Source organism: Temnothorax longispinosus, chromosome 5 (genome assembly GCF_030848805.1).
Source record: "Temnothorax longispinosus isolate EJ_2023e chromosome 5, Tlon_JGU_v1, whole genome shotgun sequence".
Classification (NCBI taxonomy): domain Eukaryota; kingdom Metazoa; phylum Arthropoda; class Insecta; order Hymenoptera; family Formicidae; genus Temnothorax; species Temnothorax longispinosus.
This window is the reverse complement of record NC_092362.1, coordinates 13034502-13055322: the sequence shown is the minus strand read 5'-3', so window position 1 is coordinate 13055322 and position 20821 is coordinate 13034502. Positions and strand designations below refer to the sequence as shown.

Sequence of the window (20821 nt, the reverse complement as noted above, 5' to 3'; positions counted from 1 at the left end):
CGCGTCCCTTCTCCCTCCCCCGATTGACCTAGCTCGATATCCACGCTGTCATTTCCGGCCACTATCACCCGAACGCTCGCGAGAGAGCTAGAAGATCCCTTCTCGAAAAGGTAAGATCGCGAGGAATCCTCAACGAAATTCCAAGTACCGTTCGCGAAATTGATATTTACTCCGAATGCCGTCAGGAAATCCACACCCAATATACACGGTAACGCTAATGTCGGTAGTGAATGAACTCTCATGAGTAGGGGTAGTAGGCGGGTTCAGTCCCGGGGGCTCCGAGGGGGGGTGAGGAAGGGGGGGTATTGAATTTTCGCGGAGAAGTGAGGGGGAGGGGAAAATCGGATTTTCAAGAATATCTGATTTTGTGGGGGGGGGTAAGGGGGGAGTATATAATTTTTAAAAATATGGATTTTGCGGGGGGAGGGGAAGGGGGGATGAATCACCGGGATGACTCACCCGCGCCGCGGGTTCGCGGTCGCGGTCGCGGTCGCGCCGCGGGGGGGCCGCGCGAGGGCCGCGCGAGGGTCCGCGGGAGCCGCGTGGGGGTCCGCGGGGGCCGCGGGGGCCGCGCGAGGGTCCGCGGGAGCCGCGTAGGGGTCCGCGGGGGCCGCGGGCGCCGCAGGGGCCTCGTTCGCAACGACGCGCCGCTAGGCGGCGCACAATGGTAAGACTAACTCGATAGGGCACTGCGTAGTAGCGTGTTTTTTTGTCGATGACGCATCGAACCTGTCGGGACACGTTCGTCGTAAACAACATTTTTCTAGGAAAAGGGGGCGGTTATCGCGCGTAGACTAAACAATCTATCTACGCAGTACGTGAAAGACAAAGGAAAAAAATGACGTCATCGGGACGATGATCGACCCGATAACGCATCGAACCTGTCGGAACACGTTCGTCGTAAACAACATATGATAAAAGTTAGGTATAGGGAAGGACATGCACGCAAAAGAAAAATACATCGTTTGTTTTAGGGTGTAAAAAAAGCCTGTTTATTTAACTCTTCTTTTACATAATATATCTTACGTGCTAAAAAACTAAAGCTGCGAGCTCACAATCGATGAGCTGATTCGTATTGAACGCATCGCTAGCGTATATTGCATTCGACGCTTCCCTGGGATCCATCACGGTGGACGCGATATCGGAGAACTGCGCAAATTTTGCATCGACCGCCGCAAGGATTCTGACCAAACGATCGAATCTCGCTTCGATGCATCGATCGAGATCGAACATACGATGCAGCGTCGATTCGGTCATTCTCAAGCATACGTTTGCAGATTCGAGACGTATGAGTTTGATGTTATTAACCGTCATACAAACTCTCACCGTTAGCGGTCCAACGTTTATAAAACTATGGATATCTTTGAAGTCATTGCGAAAGAAATTCTGAATATTTTGCCGTTGCTCGTAGAGTGCCTTCCACGATTCGAGAGACAACAGCAGTTCCTTTCCTCGATGATCTCCAACGGCAATCTCCACATAGCTCGGTGGGCCCACGTTGATGCCAATTTCGAGGAATTTGTATCCCGTAGCTGTCAGCGTGTATCGTCTGCTGAGTATGCGAACTGCGCGACGGTCCCCCGAAATGCTGGATAAAAGAAATGAAATTAGTTTTTTGTATTTTTTCATAAGTAATACAATATGCAAAGATATAAAAACTGGGGGGGAGACTCTATATGTTAATTTTCTCTCAAACGAAACTTACCTATTGCATCTGGCCTCATACGTTTGAGTTTCAACGTTGTGAATCAGCACGTAATAATTCACGGCATTCACGCGTTTTGCACCGTTGTTGCTGCTGCTGCTGTTGCATCCTTCAAAGGAGAACATTTTTTCGCTCTCTAGGCTCTGAGAAGTTGTCCGTCAGTACAAGCGATCGCGACGAGACTGCTCATTTGAAATTACTCGAGTATACGCGACAACTCCAAAAAGTAATAATGTGGTGGTGGGGGAAGGGGGAGCGGGAGGGGGATTTAATGTTTATAGAACTGCGCAGTGGATTTTTTAGGAGAGAGGGAAGTAAAGCCTACTCTAACGGTGATGATGGAGGAGGGGAGGGGGAGTAAGAAATAAAACATAAAAAAGTTATATATAATTTATTTATTAAAAAAAGATCGCAAATCTTTATGGCGTCGCGCGCGACCACCAATTAAATAGTTTTATTACATTTTGTAACGCGCAATTCTTTTCATGTTTTCCGCATCGCATAGTATTGGTGTCATCTAGTTTATTCAAAGATTCGATATCTTCGTAATGCGCGTCCAGAGTCTCGACGATTAGGTTTTTCGCGCATAATTCTCCAGCAGATCCACCAGCCATTCTCGTTTCTGGCATCCCTTGACGTACACGAGAGTCGGCATCTCGTCGTCATCATCTTCTTCTTCTTCTTCTTCTTCTTCCATACCAAGCATGGCCGACGTAATCAGGCGTTTCACCATGCTGTACGGTACGTTTCCGTCTTCCCATCGTAATCCATGGTGATTGTGAATCAACCAGGTAGCGCACGATTTATCGGATTTTGTGAGGAGATTCCACGGCATGGGGTACGTAAAGATATGATGCGTCAGAACGCAGCCTTTTCTCAGCACCGCCACCTCCTTCACGACAAATTTCATCCCGACGAGGAATCCTTGCAGGTCCACGAACGTTGGTACGGACATGACGAGATTTCTATATCTCTCTATCTCCCTCGTCGATGCGTCAATCGAGAGGAATGACATGCAACTCTGCGAACCGTCTCGCGACACTCTGATTTATACTTCTCCCTCCCTCCTTCCCTTGCCCCTCTAAATAATTGTATCGGAGACTGATGGAAAGAGAGAGAGAGAAAATAATATTCACGTCGACGTTGCCGCGAACACTCAGACTATTTTGCGCACCACGTTCGTCAACGGGTTGTACTCAATCACGCGGTCGTGTATGATGAGACAGTACGCGGAGGTATTCGGCGGTACGTTCTCCATGCAGTCGAATTCTATTCTGACATGCACGGTGGCGTTTTTGACGGATTCGTTTTGGCGGGAGCAATCGATGATCACGAACGGGCCGTTACGTAGAAAAGTCGAGACGGTGAGACTCGGCTCGAGATATTCGTATCCGTAGTAGCCCTTGCAGAAACGCGCATACATATCGTACAGAATCGCCCATCTGTGTTTGCCAAAGTCCAAATTCAGATCGTCGTACGGATAAACTTCCGAGTTTAGATAGAGTTTTACGTTGGTCAAGTTGCAGTCGTCGAATCGGCTTGTGTCGGCGGACATGACATTCTTCCGACCCGTCTGCAGAGCGAAGACGACGTATCGCGGTTTCTCGAGCTGAGTCGCGGTCTTAATGGCCCACGAGTGCTTGGTCGTGTTCTGCAACAGGGGATACTCGTACAGATCCCACGAACGGAAACCCATACTTAGATATCGTCCGTCTTCCAAGGCGCGCAGCATCGACAGCTTGTTGATCTCGTTCAATACCACGTGAGGCATTCGCCATTGTATCTTGAGTATTTTGATAGTAGGCTCCAACGCGAGACTTCCCACCAGGGAATTGTTGTCGTTGCGCGCTCGTATCAAGATCAATTCGTGACGAGCATTGATCACCACGCGTTTGTAATCCTCGCAAAATCCCAGTAACAAGTTGAGCGGTACGCAGAAATTGAAATATCCGTTCGGATTATTATGTGGTTCCCATCCCGCGTTTCGCAGGATCACGCTTCTGTCGGACGATACCGTAACGTAGTTCTTGAGCGTGCTGGTTATTCCTACGTTTCTGCAACGATCAATCTCCATACCGTCGAGCTCGTATCGAATCTCATCGAACATAAACGCGACGCAATTACCGGAAATAAGTTGGCAATGCAAGTTCATATTTTTTAATTTACTATAGCTCAAACGATTGCTCCCTAATTGCTCCCTCAAAATCGACGATTGCTCCCCTTTTAAGATTATTATTTTTCGAGATATTTAATAAAAACGAAAAATTTTTAATTTTTATTGAAAAACATATTTATAATAACTCTATGCAACTTTATAGGGCATAGAACGATTGCTCCTTCATTGCTCCTTATTGCTCCATCATAATTTTAATGATTTATTGCATTTTTATTGAAAAAATAACAAATTAATCATTTCACAAGGCCGCCTATTGTAACTATGGCTCGGCAGCGCATGCGCATGCTACCATAACTATGCGCATGCGCGATGGTATCTGTTAGAGCTTTTACGGATACCATAGCGCATGCGCGTATGGCTTCTGCTTTCTGCTCATGGCTCCTGCAATTTTATGTGCTTCCATCTTAACTATTTCTCGCTTTGCTCTATTGGGATTTTTAATCGCTCCATTCGTATAATTAATTTTGTATGATATTTTAGCAGAGAACTGTTTATTTTCTTGGAAAAATACATTTCTCACAGTCTTCTGCAAGTATATCCAACATAAAACGATTGCTCCTTAATTGCCCACCTGTCAGCATTGTGCATGAGCCCTTATTGACGTTAGGCTTAGTTTCCACGCGTCGCGTCATCTGTCGTTAAAGCCTCTTGCACAATGCCAGGCAACAGGCACGAGGGACAGGGAATAGAAATTAGAAATCATGTATAAATGCAGAATAAACAGTGACACAATCAATAGACACAGAGTTTCAGTCACGTTGGAAATTTTGTGCCTCGTGCCTGTTGCCAACCAATCATAGCATTCGAACTTTTTAGGTTGTAATTAACGATTTTTTTAGTTATTTCCTGTTCCTATTGCCTGTTGTCTGGCATTGTGCAAGGGGCTTAACCAATCTAAACATCCCATTACAAATAATGTAATAAAATAAGATGTTTTGATTGGTCGCGACGGATAACGCGATGCGTGACGCGCTCAGTGGAAACTCGTCCTAAAAGGCTGAGTTTCCACTGAGCGCGTCACGCATCGCGTTAAGCCCGGTGTCCACGATGCAAGAACTGTGTCCAAGTTTCGATTTAAAGTCCGGTGTCCACGATGCTAGAACTGTGTCCAAGTTTTGGTTTAAGCCAATCATCTTGCAGCTCTTACAGAAAAGTAGCAGTTTCATTGGCTTAAACCGAAACTTGGACACAGTTCTTGCATCGTGGACACCGGGCTTAAGCCAATCAACTTGCAGCTCTTACAGAAAAGTAGCAGTTTCATTGGCTTAAACCGAAACTTGGACCCAGTTCTTGCATCGTGGACACCGGGCTTTAGGCCCGGTCTACAATGGATGTCGGAAGTCGGAGTCGTAAAAAATTGACCAATCACAATCTATTATTCTCCTTGCGGTCGAAAAATAATGAATGGTCAATTTCTTACGACTCCGACTTCCGACATCCATTGTAGACCGGGCCTTATCCGTCGCGACCAATCAAAACATCCCATTTTGATCCCGTCACAAGTAATGTAATAAAATGGGATGTGTTGATTGGTTAACTTGTGATGACGCGACGCGTGACGCGCTCAGTGAAAACTCGGCCTTAGTGCCCATCTACAATGACTACAATAGGTGTTTTAAGCCCTAAGGGTGCCTCCCCATGCAAGACGGAATCTCGGAATTATTCTGATTGGTTAATCCCATGAGGCTATTGGTTAGCCTCATGAGACTAACCAATCAGAATGATTCCGAGATTCCGTTTTCCGCGATTCCGTCTTGCATGGGGAGGCACCCTAAGCCTTAAGAAATTGTTCAATCACAATTGAATTTGAGGAGAATAAATTGACTGTGATTGGTCAATTTCTTAGGGCTTTAAACACCTATTGTAGTCATTGTAGATGGGCACTAAGGCCGAGTTTTCACTGAGCCATAGAGATATAAGAATAGAGTGCGCGAGTCATATGCTAGCACGTAAGAGGCTGCGATATAGGAATAGAAAAAGAACGCTGCATTTCTGTCTTTGTCTACGCGTGCATGCGAAACAAAGACAGAAGGCCCATGCGCAGCTTTCTCTTTCTATTCTGCGCAGTTTTCTCTTTCTATTCCTATATCGCTTTTTCAGCTCGCTCGCGCACTCTATTCTTATATCTCTATGCACTGAGCGCGTCACGCGTCGCGTCATCACAAGTTAACCAATCAACACATCCCATTTTATTACATTACTTGTGACGGGATCAAAATGGGATGTTTTGATTGGTCGCGACGGATAAGGCCCGGTCTACAATGGATGTCGGAAGTCGGAGTCGTAAGAAATTGACCAATCAATTGACCATTCATTATTTTTCGACCGCAAGGAGAATAATAGATTGTGATTGGTCAATTTCTTACGACTCCGACTTCCGATATCCATTGTAGACCGGGCCTAACGCGATGCGTGACGCGCTCAGTGGAAACTCAGCCTTTTAGGACGAGTTTCCACTGAGCGCGTCACGCATCGCGTTATCCGTCGCGACCAATCAAAACATCTTATTTTATTACATTATTTGTAATGGGATGTTTAGATTGGTTAAGCCCCTTGCACAATGCCAGACAACAGGCAATAGGAACAGGAAATAACTAAAAAAATCGTTAATTACAACCTAAAAAGTTCGAATGCTATGATTGGTTGGCAACAGGCAATAGGCACAGAATTTCCAACGTGACTGAAACTCTGTGTCTATTGATTGTGTCACTGTTTATTCTGCATTTATACATGATTTCTGATTTCTATTCCCTGTTCCTATTGCCTGTTGCCTGGCATTGTGCAAGAGGCTTTAACGACAGATGACGCGACGCGTGGAAACTAAGCCTAACGTCAATAAGGGCTCATGCACAATGCTGACAGGTGGGCAATTAAGGAGCAATCGTTTTATGTTGGATATACTTGCAGAAGACTGTGAGAAATGTATTTTTCCAAGAAAATAAACAGTTCTCTGCTAAAATATCATACAAAATTAATTATACGAATGGAGCGATTAAAAATCCCAATAGAGCAAAGCGAGAAATAGTTAAGATGGAAGCACATAAAATTGCAGGAGCCATGAGCAGAAAGCAGAAGCCATACGCGCATGCGCTATGGTATCCGTAAAAGCTCTAACAGATACCATCGCGCATGCGCATAGTTATGGTAGCATGCGCATGCGCTGCCGAGCCATAGTTACAATAGGCGGCCTTGTGAAATGATTAATTTGTTATTTTTTCAATAAAAATGCAATAAATCATTAAAATTATGATGGAGCAATAAGGAGCAATGAAGGAGCAATCGTTCTATGCCCTATAAAGTTGCATAGAGTTATTATAAATATGTTTTTCAATAAAAATTAAAAATTTTTCGTTTTTATTAAATATCTCGAAAAATAATAATCTTAAAAGGGGAGCAATCGTCGATTTTGAGGGAGCAATTAGGGAGCAATCGTTTGAGCTATAGTAAATTAAAAAATATGAACTTGCATTGCCAACTTATTTCCGGTGACGCAATTAGTACCCAATACCACATTATCGACTTGGTCGGCTGCTCTGGTCACCGTCAATGTTCCTTCGATGTAGAGAAAACTTTCGCACGGCAACGTATACAGATCCTGCTGTTGTATGGGTATTCGTATCTCGTCGCTATAATCAAACGTTGTGTTGGCGTACGGGTTGTACGTGTGAGTCTCGATCTTGACGATGCGATCGTCAAAGACCGGCTCGCTTCCGATGTTGAGAATTTCAGTCATCGTTCAGGTGTTTCGCACCGCGAATCCCAGAGATTGTAAAAACTTAACGTTCGACGCGTTGAGCTTCTTTCTCGTCGCTTGTTGAACGCCACCGAATGTCGACTTGACGATATCGTCGATCGGTGCAGCCGTAAAGATATTACTGTTATCTGTCGCGTGCTCCGAGTCGTTCAACACTAGCATCTCATGTGTCGCGCGTACACTCACGCTCACGCATACACTGACGCGTTATCGCTCTCGTCGTCGTACGTGCAATCTGACGGTGATCTCTTCTCCGCGAAAATCGAGCAATCGTCCGTCTTGATCAGCGACGCGTATCGTTAGATTTGTAACGCTCCGCGCGATGATCGGCAGATAAATGATCTGCGCCGGCGTTTCCGATATCTTATATCCCGGTGGTACGCTCGGTGAAAATTCGTGTATCGTATGAACACGTTTGCCGTTGCTGTACGCACCCGCGGTCACGTTACACTCCACGCGGATAATGTTTACGTTGATAATATTAATCGGTGCGTCCGATTCGTGCCACTGTCCCGGCTGCAATATACGCGTCGACGAGAATCCCAACAGCGATCCGACGTTGTTTGGTTTGTTAAAATTCACTCTGAAAGCGCACTTTATCTCGCTCTTCATCGTATTGTAATTTGCACGAAGCACTATCGGGTATTCCGCGACCTCGTCTTCGTAGCCGTTCGCGCGAACGGTCTCCTCTCGCGCGATATCCGCGATCGACGTACGACGATCGTCGTTGGAACGAACCACGCGTCGCGGACGTTTACGTGAAATTTCACGTTTCAAAAACTCGTGTATGGCTCGTATCTCGTACGATCCCTCGGGAATCGTAATTTCCGTGTCATCCTCGTCGAAATAAAATTTATTATTCGAAGAATTCACGTTTGGAATCGTGTGATAAGTCTCGAAACACGTTAGACCGAGCTCGTAGTCACCGTCGCTCAGATCCACGGCGGGAAAATAGTGCTCCGCGAGGATGCTACTCTTCCCGGTCAGCGTAAACGTTATAGACATATCGGCGGAAGCTGGTCGACGAACACTGAGTCTCCGCACGGCGCGTCGTCAGGTTTTAAATTAGCGCCGATCGTCATCGATCGTCCGGAGAAATTGCAAGCACAACTGGCCACAGATGCTCTGATCGTATTGCTGATAAGATGTGTGATTGTACTCAATTTTCGTCACGCTCGGTCCGAAATATCGCACCAGTTCTTTCGGTGGTTGAAGATTGCCGAAACTGTCGAAATATACGACTCGATCTCCCTTCTTGGCGTACGCTACCCAATGAGTACCGGGACCGGCTGCATCGTCCAAATTCACGATACCGCTCTCGTTTCGACGTACACCATCGACGATCGGTAACGAATCACGCATGAAAACACCTCTGAAGAACGGTACGCGCATTCGCCTTGCCAGTCGACTCAATTGTACGTTAGTCGTAACACCCGTGGGCATATTTAACGTCTTCTTTGATGTTTTTTTTTTTTTTAATCTTCAACGCTACTCCTCGCCCGCGTTTGTGTGGGCCGAGATACAATCCTTGTCCATATTTGTACGGAGCGAGATAAAGTCCGCGACCTTCCATGGCGCGATTGTGACGTTGCGTCTCTTCCAGCTGACGTCGCGCGGCTTTGCTAGCGTTCATCGCCGTTGTAATTCCGGCCGCTCCGCCGGCCAGAGAACCGAGAACTCCCAACAACGGTAGAATCGGCAATACGCCGCCTCGTTTCGCTGCCGGAAGTATCCGTTTTTTCGAATCCGCTCTCTTCTTCATCTTCATCTTCGTCTGGGTCTTCGCCTTTGTCTTCGCCTTTATTTTCAAACCCATTCCGAGCTTCGTCTTAGCCTTCATGGCCGCCCAGACGGCTGTAGCGGCAGCTCTCTCTCCGAGAGTCGAATCTTTCGCGATGACGCGTCCCAACGCTCTTTCGGCGAGTATCTCGTCCGCCGCGTGTCTCTCGGTGAGGCCTTTGTTACGCGAATAGTATATGTCGTGCTCGCGACACGCCGCGTCCAATGGATTTACACCCGGATCACCTCTAGCCAATCGTTCTCGCAAACGAGTTCCCGGACCGCAATACTGATAGCCAGGAATGTGTAGTTCGAACGGAAGTGCACCTATCGCGCGATTAAACAGGCCTCTACCTGTTTTACTTTTTTTCGTTGACATTCGCCGCAATCCTTTATCAATGGCGCGGGACCGTCGATGTGCGTTCGCTGCCACGGTTGATTGTAATGTGCGTCACAGCGACGATAGGTCTGAACCTCCAAATCCGCCTTTATATGCTGTGGAAGCTTATCCCACACATAGTAGACGTGATCACCACACACTTGCAATAAAACGGCTTTCGGTACGAATTGCAGCTGTTCGGCGCTAAAATCGCGAATGTCCGAAGGTCTCGACAGCAGGACGAACATCTTTGCGACTGAGCGATTCGCGATGCCGCGCACCTATAAATAGACGTTCGAACGAGAAAGTTCGATTCATTCGTACAAAGTGTGAGGAAAAAAAAATGAGATTCGTGCGACAACCGTTGGCGATTCGCGTGACGAATTGCGACGACAGATCACGGTCGATGGGAGGCAACGTGGAGAAACGCAAGCACGGTACGATGTTACCGACTACTATACGCGCGATCATTTGCGGCCCCTCGAATTGCGGTAAAACCAACGTCTTGATAAGCTTGCTGGAAAGTCCGCACGGCGTACGTTTCGAAAACGTGTACGTATACTCGAAATCGTTGCAACAACCGAAATACCGATATTTGGAGAATTTATTGACATCGATCGACGAAATCGGCTACTTTACGTTCTCCAATAACAGTGACGTCATTCCACTGAGCGACGCGCGTCCAAATTCGATCTTCGTCTTCGATGACGTAGCGTGCGATAAGCAAGACTCTGTGAGAGAGTATTTCTCAATGGGCAGGCACTCGAGCGTCGACTCCTTCTATCTCTGTCAGACGTACGCGAGAATACCTAAACATCTGATACGCGACAACGCGAATCTGCTGATCCTGTTCAAACAGGATGGTACCAATTTGAAACATGTGTACAACGATCACGTGAATACCGACATGTCGTACGATGAATTTTGCGCGTTGTGCCACGATTGTTGGCAACAAAAGTATGGATTCGTAGTGATAGACAAGGACAGCGCGCTTTCGAACGGTCGATACAGAAAAGGATTTAACGTGTTCGCGATACCGTAAAAGCAATCAGTCGTCGTCGATACGTCGTCGAAGGTGAAACAACGTTAGTGTTACGGAGAAAGAGATCGACACTCTGCATAATTTTTTCCCCCCACGATGGCTGCGATCGACGGGAGCGAGACGATTCGCGAACGCGAGAAGGTTGTAAAAGAGATTGCGAAAACGAGTGATTCGATTCGCAAAAAACTACGCGCTTTGAAGACCGGTAAGATCGAAAAGGACATTGAGTTGGATACGCACTTTAAACCTCTCATCGAGCCGTTGAAAAAGATCGTCGACAACTCGAGCTTGATCGCGGTGAAAAAAGAGGAGCCGACGGAGAGCGTCGCTGACGCGAAAATCGAACCGCTATCCGTTCAACAGCGCGGGCAGGAGGAGGAGGATGCTACACCGAAGAAAAAGAAGAAACGATTAGACTCCTGGTCGGATCTTTCATTGACACCGCGTAAATCTAATCAATCGACAGTACTACCGATAACCGCTACACCGATAACCTCTACACCGATAACCTCTACACCGACGCAAACCGTGCAAAGTACAAGTCCCGAATTTCTCAAAATCGTGGATGTTTTCGAAACCACGGACGACTCGATCGGGACGACCGTTAAAAAGCGGTTGCAAACGTCGAAGGGTCGAGAATGGTTTATAGAATCATTGCAAGATCACTTGGGTCCCCTGAGCCGAATTTACATCGCAGAGGTATTGAGCGCCTATCCAACAATAGACATAGCGTACGGCGTTTATCTCGGCAAGAATGAATTGATGCTCGGTAATAAACGTTTTGACGTGGACAAAGCGGATAACATTTATATCGACGGCGTACGATACGCCGGCACACCCGGTATTTACGAGTTGATCTTCAAGAGAGTACCCGATTACGATATCTACACGGAAGACGATATACAAAAGTACAAGAGCATACTGTTGGCAACTAGTGCTCATAAATACAAGCACGATCCTCACGAGCGACGAAAGGGCAACGTGGGATACAAGTATACACAGGTAATCGCACCGTTGATGTCGACCGAATCCAAGAAGAAAAAATCCGGAAAGGGATTATTCGCACCTCGCGCGATGACGCTAACCGATAATAAGATCGACTACGTGCACTGGGACGACCCCAACGAGCTGGTGGATCGTCTGCGATTGCTCGACGCTTCGCGTCAAGCTGGCAACAATGCCTACGACAATGAGATCATGTCGATCATCGAGGAACTTCGCGAGGCTGGGATTATTATAAATTAAACGGTGCGACAGCGATCCGTTCAATCGGTGTCGAAATGCCGATCAATAAATTTGGATTGTTCGAGCAGCGCGAAGACGCGACGAATACCATTTCCTATCATTATCGGTGGAGTGGATTAGTGAGAAATTTCGTGCGCGACAACGCTCTGTGTCGCGCCGCCACGGACTTTGATGCAAGATCGCGCAAGATTCGTCGCGTAGCGCAACCTGAGACTGACGGTGACGCTGTTAACAAAATATACGTTGATCAATGCTTTAAAAGTCTGACAGATCAATGGAAAGAGTCAGACGAGAAGCTTACCGCGTTCGAGAAGGATGTGCGAGCGTTACAGGCTGCGGTGAACGAGCTTCGACGTGCAAATATCGATAGATTGGAAACGGTGAATGAAGGATGAAGAAACGGTTCAGCAGAAACGACTATCGAACGGCAACGAGTGAAGAGAAGCAACGGTTAATTAACGACGGTGACGAACAGCAACGAACGAATCGAGAACAGTTGTCGGACGGCTGTCGAGCGGTTCAAGAACGGTTGTCGGACGGTTGTCGAACGGTTCAAAAACAGGTTAGGAACGATTACGAGCGGTTTAGAAACAGCTGTGAACTACGCGGAGACAGGAAAGGCTACAAACAGCTAAAGAACGTCGACGACGACGACGACGATGAGTGACAAGAAGCAGTTAACTGACAACGACGAACGACAACGAACGGTTCGAGAACGGCTCGATATGGTTTCTGAGCGGTTCAGAAACAGCGATGAACGACGCAGAAACATAAACAGAAACGGTTACGTACAGCCAAAGAACGACGATCGACAGTCAACGAAACGCTAACCGAACATGAGACCGTTAAAATCGACCGATGTGGATAAAAATATCGAAAAGCGACGGTTGGTGGACGAATTGCACGCACCGGCGAGAAGAAATTTTCCCCGCAGACACGTCATAGTGCGAGGGTACGACGACCTGTGGCAGGCTGATATCGTCGAGATGCGTCCATACTCGCGTTTCAACGGAGGCTACCACTACATACTCACCGTCATCGATGTGTTGAGCAAGTACGCCTGGGCCGTGCCGCTCAAGGGTAAAGGTGGCAGCGAGACAGCTGACGCTATCGCTGAGATAATTCGAGATAGCGGGAGGTGCCCTAGTAATCTACAAACCGACATGGGGAAGGAATTTTACAACACCGACGTGCATCGTCTCGTGAGAAAACATGGTATAAATTATTATTCCACGTATTCGGTGATGAAGGCGTCGGTGGTCGAGCGATTCAATCGCACGTTAAAAAACAATATGTGGAAAATGTTTACGCTTAATGGAACTTACAAGTGGGTCGACGCGTTATCGCGACTCGTGTCGGATTACAATGCGCGCAAACATCGAACGATCGGCATGCGACCCGTCGACGTTACCCCCGCGATCGCCGAAAGACTCTTGGCTACGGTGTACAGCGCGATAAAGATCGCGGGCCCGGCAAAGTTCAAAACGGGTGACTCGGTACGCGTCAGCAAATACAAAACAATTTTCGAGAAGGGTTACACGCCGAATTGGACCACCGAGGTGTTTAAGATCGTTAAAGTGCAGCATACCAATCCCGTAACCTACCTACTCGAGGACTATCGTGGAAAATCCGTCGCTGGAGCGTTCTACGAGTACGAGTTGCATCGCGCGACTTATCCTGACGTGTATCTCGTGGAGAAAGTACTGCGCAGGAGGGGCGACGAGGTTTACGTAAAATGGCTGGGATTCGATGGATCACACAACTCATGGATACACAAAGACAATGTGATTTAATTCGTGTATACTGTATTTTATTCTTAATATAAAAATGATACATGTAATACATATAAAGTATATAATAAAAAAATATTAAATACTAAATACATGTGCGATATCTTTATTAATATCCCTTCTCATATATAATACGATATTTACTCGAGAACTATTGTGACTTTCGTGCTTCGTGGCGCCATATATAGGGGGTGTCGTCACACCACTCTGGGAGGGGGCCCCGGAAAACGCACTGTTCCCTCCGGGACCACGTTATACATACATTATATATACATTATATATACATTATATATACATACATACATACATTATATATACATTATATATACATATACATACATACATACATACATACATATACTACTGCATACGTTATACTATTACATACATGCATACATACATGCGTACGTTACAAAGGTATTCGGTAATGTCCCCACGGCAACGTATCGGTCGAATCCGGCACGATATATCGCTTATCGTCGTACGGACTCAGAGCGATTTTCGTCTCGCTAATAGTGTACACTTCGTGCATTTTCGATCGTATGCACGACTGCGGTCGAGTCATTTCGATCTCATTGTTCAAACATCGCGTGTAGTCGTCGAATGTGATGGTGCGCGCGATGACGTTACTTTTGACACCTTTCGCTTTTTTACAAACTTTTTTGCCATCGACTCGCAAGGCGTACATTTTCGCCCTAAGTCCAACGAATTCGGTCATAATGGCCCCATTGTTTTCATCCTTCATCAGGCCCGGCACTTTTTTATTGACGAGAGGCATATCATAAGCGTTATCTACCGCGTAGTCACTTGTGTCGAACCGAGCTATATCATGTTTCATGTTCTCGTACGCGTCGTCGCACTTGATATGATAAATCAAACTGTCCGTGTCGGTATACATGATTCTACACGAGTCGCGGTACAGGGGAGACATGTATTCGTGGTGAAATTCGTACAGGCACACCTTCGACAAGTCGAGAATGCACATGCCGACGTAGATCGGTTTGTCGAATTTCACCTCGAGTTTGCGAAGTTCGATGGCTACCAGATTTTCGGAAAACACGCTACTGCTGTGGAAATTCGGTCGCGCGATCATTGCCTCCGCGCCGTCCCTTATGAAAATGTGCCCTTCATTGCCATTAAAAAATGTCATTGAATTCCCATTGTTCCAGACGCAATGGAAATGAAGGCATTTTTGCCAAAGATAAAAAGTTTCACACAAAATCCCATTGGTATTGCTATTGGTATTGCCACTGGTTTTGCCGTTGGTATTGCCATTAGTATTGCCATTGGTATTAACATTGGCAATACCAATGGGATTTTGTGTGGAAATTTTTATCTTTGGCAAAAATGCCTTTATTTCCATTGCGTCTGAAACAATAAGAATTCAATGGCATTTTAATAAATGGTATTATTTTGTCTTTAATATAAATGCCTTTATTTCCCATTGCCTTTGGTTCAACGGACAAACTAATAGGAGCTCAATTGCCTTAGGCGATTAGCGCCTGAAAATATGCCTCGGTGTCCCGTAGGGGGTCTCATACATATACCAGTCCGTGCCGAACCTTGAATTTGAGAAAATGCATGAACAATGCGACGCCTAGCGCCGTCGATGCGAACTGCCGGTAATACAGTTACCGCGCGGGCGTGATGATGATGCATGTACCACTGGTGGCGCGAACCGCCACATTTACCATTGACGAATTTCCATTACAATTCACACTGAACAAATTGGCTGAAGGTAGAAAAATTCCATACAAATTTTATCCTTCATGAGTCATTGGCAGTTTCCATTACGCCTGTATGGAAAAAGTTGTCATTCGAATCTTGCCATTGTGTTTCCATTCATCTTATTGCCACTCAATATTTTCCATTAACTTTTCCATATAATTTGCATTGCAAGTTCCATACACAAGTTTTAACCTTCATAAGCCATTAGCAGTTTCCATTACGCCTGTATGGAAAAAGTTGTCATTTGAATCTTGCCATTGTGTTTCCATTCATCTTATTGCTACTCAATATTTTCCATTAACTTTTCCATATAATTCGCATTGCAACTGTAGGGCAACCATACATTCCCACTGACCGCCATTGAGCACTCAAGGGCACATTTTCATAAGGGGTATCTACCCTCCCATTTCGTCACTAATTTTACATCGACGTGGTTTTGTACATTCTCCATTGTTTTTCCAAAAACAGCGTTATTCATTAATTTATATAATGTTTTTTCGAACTCATTTTTTGCTTGTGTCCTGAATTTTGTATTGAGTTCGATGTAAGAGCAGAGCCACTCAGATTGAGCGAATTGCAATACGCGATGTATTTTAGTGACGCGAAGGCCATGACGCATGCACTGTTGCAGATTGCGATATTGGATGACGTAACGCTCCTTATCGTGCAGCGTGGCGAGAAGTTTGTCCTGCCGTTTGCCGGGCGGTTTATCACGCATCGGACAGAACGATAGGTCAGCGTGCGCGTCATGTTTATCCTGCGGATACTCGAGATCGACCTCGAGAATATAGCCCGTAGACGAATCCAAAGCGATCGCGTTAACGTCGAAATTTGACGAGTCTTCGACCCATCGAAACTCCGCGTAGGGCAGTGGCTTACACATCGCCCAGCCGTACAAGTTGTTGACATCGAAGTACATTAGGTACGACGACGGTTTCGATGAATCGTACGACTTCATATACTTGTTGTTGGCCTTCGCGTATCTGCCGGAACATTGACTCAGCCCGCCACGAATACCACGTTCGACAAACATGACCATGTCAATGTCGGTCAGCAGTTCAAATTTGATACATGTATGTTTCAACATGGCGTCCCACGTAAAGCCTGGTAAAGTGTAGTAGTACGCGGGATCAAGTCCGTAACTCGCGACGCAGCTGTCGCGGAAATTTTCAAACACGTCGGCCAACAGCAAGACATCGGTTTTCAGGTATAGATCGCTGTATTCGCCCAGGGTTCGAACGGAGAATCGCTGCCATACGTTCGTGGCGTGCGCGTAATCGCTCTCGGATACGGTTTCACCGGTCAAGGAACTGTAAAATGAATCGCGCGGCGGTAAACACGTATCCTCCAGCTTTTCGACGCTGTCCACATATTCGTATGGAAAGACACCTTTTCGCGTCAATAATTTGAAATCGTCGTCGGATAACGCGGAAAATTTTGATCGTATAATTTTTAATTTATCATTATCTAAGAAGGATGCCAATTTTGCGAGACTCGCGCTCAGAAATTTGTATGAGTCGATGAATCTTAACTGTATATCGCTTCGCGAATCAGATATTTCCGCGGTGTCTTTCACGTGTTTAGTAAATAAGATGTACTTTTCCTTTGTTATAGGCAGTACATCGATTGAGCCTTCGAACGCGGCAGCTATCTCCTTGATAATAAAGTGTGCGTCATAGCCCGACAGATTGTGAAATATTACTGGGATGAAGTGAGGATCTTTATAATTCAGATTGCACGTCGAGTGTGCTGGACCTCTGTACCGCCCGGTCAGGTGGCAATGATCGCGCACTTCATTATCATCAGGCGCGAATTGTTGTTCGCATATGTGACATTTCGTCGCGCTGTGAAATGTCTCCCACTCGTCTCGCGTTAGGTCTACCATGCATACAATGTCGGACAAGATGTTCTTTACGCGATGCGCCAATCCGTTGAGTTCCTCGACGAACCACGCGACGCAGTCGTTATCGCGACGAAATCGATACGTTGATAACGTTTCGTCGTATGAGCACTGTACGTAGTATGCTATACTACATACCCGATGATGTTGATAGGCGTATGACGCGTGTTCCGTCTCCGGTTGTGTCTTCTGCAGCACGCACTCCAGATCGGCGTACACCACGAAGGGAAGTCGCTCTTTCCTGCTGTGGTTCTTGAAGCTGAGCCACTTGTTGTTCTCGCTCGGTAGTCGGATTGCGCATTTGTTTACCTTTCGACATTCCACGGTGTGGGCTTCCAATTTCATGCTCGAACTAAAGTAGTGAAGACATCTGCAAAAAATGAAACACAAATATTATAAATTTTTTTACAAAAAATATAAAAAATGATATATATTATTAATAAAAGTATAGGTACTTACCGATCGCAAAAAAATTTTTTGTTCTTTTTCTTGCTCAATTGCGAGCTCACGAGGCGGGATAGATGTTTAATCCACGCGAAATGTCCAACATTGTCGTCTCGTGGGTCCTGCATGTACAGCAGATTCACATGTTTTTTATCACTCGTGCGGTCGGTAAGCCGTATCGGGAGAACGTTTGAAGTCTTCTGTCCCTCGATGATATAGACATTGACGGATATATCGTTGAGTCGTTCGAACTGTTTAATTTGCTTCAACGTCATTGGGAACTCAATGTCTCGTAAATTCAGTACCGTTGAATAATGCGGGTATGAAGATTCCCGTTCTGGATGTCTTTCGGCTGGATGCAAAGCAGCCGTCACGGCCCACGCAAAACACGCATTGTCCATAGACAGCACATTGATCACCGCGTGCTTCAATTTAATGTCTTCAGGCAATTTTATGTGACACCCCGCGCGCAAAGGATTGTACTTGTTGACGCTCACCGTCAAATTGAGGATTCGAGTCAACGCCCAACCACTGTCGCGTTCCTGGAACTCCTCGAGTTTCGCTAATGTGGGCTCGATAACGTGTAGCTCGTACCACTCGCGCAAGTGCGATGTACCACAGAGTTCTATGTTATTTGTACATATACTCTTATTGGCACGTTTATCACCCGCCACAAACTCCCCGTTGAACGCGGTGTTCACTTTGACACAGTTATGTGTTTTTATACTGTCTCGCACTCGCTTGCACACGACGCTGCAGGCGTCTTCCAAAAACTGTCGCGGTTCTATATGGTCTATATTAATTACCGCACCGGTTATTATACGCTTTTTGAACGCGGCGTCGATCTCTCGCCATACGAGTTCTGTCGCGCGCGTGTCACCACTGGTACCGGCGTTCGCATAATCACCACCGCTATGGATAAATTGTCTTTCCAATCGCGACTTCACACCCTCGAGTCGCGCAATTCTGGCAACCAACGATTGCCTCTGCCAGATCGTTGGATTGTCGGAGAGCCGCTGACGTTTGGCACTACAACGTGTCTCGAGCTGCTCGATGAATTCCGCGCATTGCAGCGCCCATGTGAAAAATTCATCCACGGTAGCTACTTGGTCGGACAGCTCCAACAGATCGCTTTCGGTTTGCTCGAATTGATCCATGTTTTATCTCCATGTTTTATCTACTCAGATTTAGGTTGTTCATCACCACGAAGTTCACTACTTTCTTCGATTTCATCGATGTCAATTTTATAGTCCGGTGTCCATGAGCGATTACATGTCATTTCTTCTTGCTCAATGTTATAAAAAATAATGTTCACGTCGCAACCGATGTATCACTCTCAAATCGTATGCTAATGCGGCTCGATGCGCTTCATCCCTCATTATATATACCTTTACCCTCTCTCTCGCTCCAATTGATAGATCATTTCTTCCTTTGTCTCGCGTACTGCGTCGTAAAAAATAGCGTGAAACTGTTTAGTCTACGCGCGATAACCACCCCCTTTTCCTAGAAATATGTTGTTTACGTCGAACGTGTCCGGACAGGTTCGATTGTTTATTCTACGCGATAACACCCCCCTTTTCCTAGAAAAAACATTTGCTTACGACGAACATGTCCCTACAGGTTCGATGCGTTATCGGGTCGATCATCGTCCCGATGACGTCATTTCTTCCTTTGTTTTTTTCACGTACTGCGTAGATGGATTGTTTTTTAAGTATAAATCATACTATATTTTCTTCGAGCGCATTTCTATTCGAGCCGTATATGCGACGTCCGCTGGAGCATCGGTTGCATTATCGCATATCATAACATAGAAGCGAGGTGCCGCGATGTTCCAGCGAACCTCGGCGCTCGCCTTTGTAGTGCGAGACATATTTTGTCTTACGACTATCAGTTTTATACACCGCCATTATATTTTTTCTCTGGCGACTTCTGCAACCGTCATTGAATTCAGTCTCGTCGAGTCCTCGCAAAGTGTTACATGTATATCTTTTTTTATAAAGTTTCTTGTGTACGAACGTGTTTTTTTGTTTTCGGGTGAATAAACTAACTTTCTTGTAATGCCTCCGCGCGAACCTTTTGTGCCTATAGACATAGAAGACAGTGAAATTTTGAGGGGGCCCGACGCTCCCCAGTTTGAAGACGTTCTTCCCGCGCCCCGGCTCCCAACAGTTCAGGTGGGCACGCCACCCGGTGTTTCACGCGGGCGAGCGCTGCGGAACGCTCTCAACCTCCCGGCCATCGGACGGGAGCGGGAACAACCCGCGCCCCGGCTCCCAACAGTTCAGGTGGGCACGCCACCCGGTGTTTCACGCGGGCGAGCGCTGCGGAACGCTCTCGGCCTCCCGGCCATCGGACGCGGGCGGGAACAAATTTACGCCGACTTCCTCGCGTTGAGACGGATGCCGGCGAGTCGCAGCCATGGGGCCCCCCCTCGGCGTAGATAGAGGTATTTTCTTTTTTGTTTCTTTTTTGTTTCTTTTACCTAAAAATTAATAACGTGGGAGCGAGAGAGAGAGAACCGCGCGAGGAAAAGAGAACGCCAACGAAAATAACAAGCTTTAAAAGTATTTAACTGTTTAATGATTTTCGTTAAAGCGATCGCGGCCCCCGCGGACCCCCACGCGGCTCCCGCGGACCCTCGCGCGGCCCCCGCGGCCCCCGCGGACCCCCACGCGGCTCCCGCGGACCCTCGCGCGGCCCCCGCGGCCCCCGCGGACCCCCACGCGGCTCCCGCGGACCCTCGCGCGGCCCTCGCGCGGCCCCCGCGGCGCGACCGCGACCGCGACCGCGACCGTGACCGCGACCGCGACCGCGACCGCGAACCCGCGGCGCGGGTGAGTCATCCCGGTGATTCATCCCCCCCTTTCCCTCCCCCCGCG

General features: G+C 46.8%; 3 protein-coding genes across 3 annotated transcripts; all 3 read right to left on the bottom strand.

Moving 5' to 3' along the window:
* Window positions 1–646: 646 nt before the first annotated feature.
* Window positions 647–1983, bottom strand: LOC139813693 (uncharacterized). Its single transcript, XM_071779349.1, has one exon. The coding sequence runs from the start codon at window positions 1627–1629 to the stop codon at window positions 1030–1032; it is 600 nt and encodes a 199-aa protein (XP_071635450.1). The 5' UTR covers window positions 1630–1983; the 3' UTR covers window positions 647–1029.
* An 878-nt stretch (window positions 1984–2861) lies between these two features.
* LOC139813484 (uncharacterized) lies at window positions 2862–3779 on the bottom strand. Its single transcript, XM_071778996.1, has one exon. It carries the CDS (start codon window positions 3777–3779, stop codon window positions 2862–2864), a length of 918 nt encoding a protein of 305 aa, XP_071635097.1.
* A 12201-nt stretch (window positions 3780–15980) lies between these two features.
* LOC139813483 (uncharacterized) lies at window positions 15981–19102 on the bottom strand. The gene is made up of 2 exons (XM_071778994.1): window positions 17958–19102; window positions 15981–17868 (listed from the first exon to the last, which is right to left on the bottom strand). The coding sequence occupies exons 1-2, from the start codon at window positions 19097–19099 to the stop codon at window positions 15981–15983; spliced, it is 3030 nt and encodes a 1009-aa protein (XP_071635095.1). The 5' UTR covers window positions 19100–19102.
* Between the last annotated feature and the right edge of the window lie 1719 nt (window positions 19103–20821).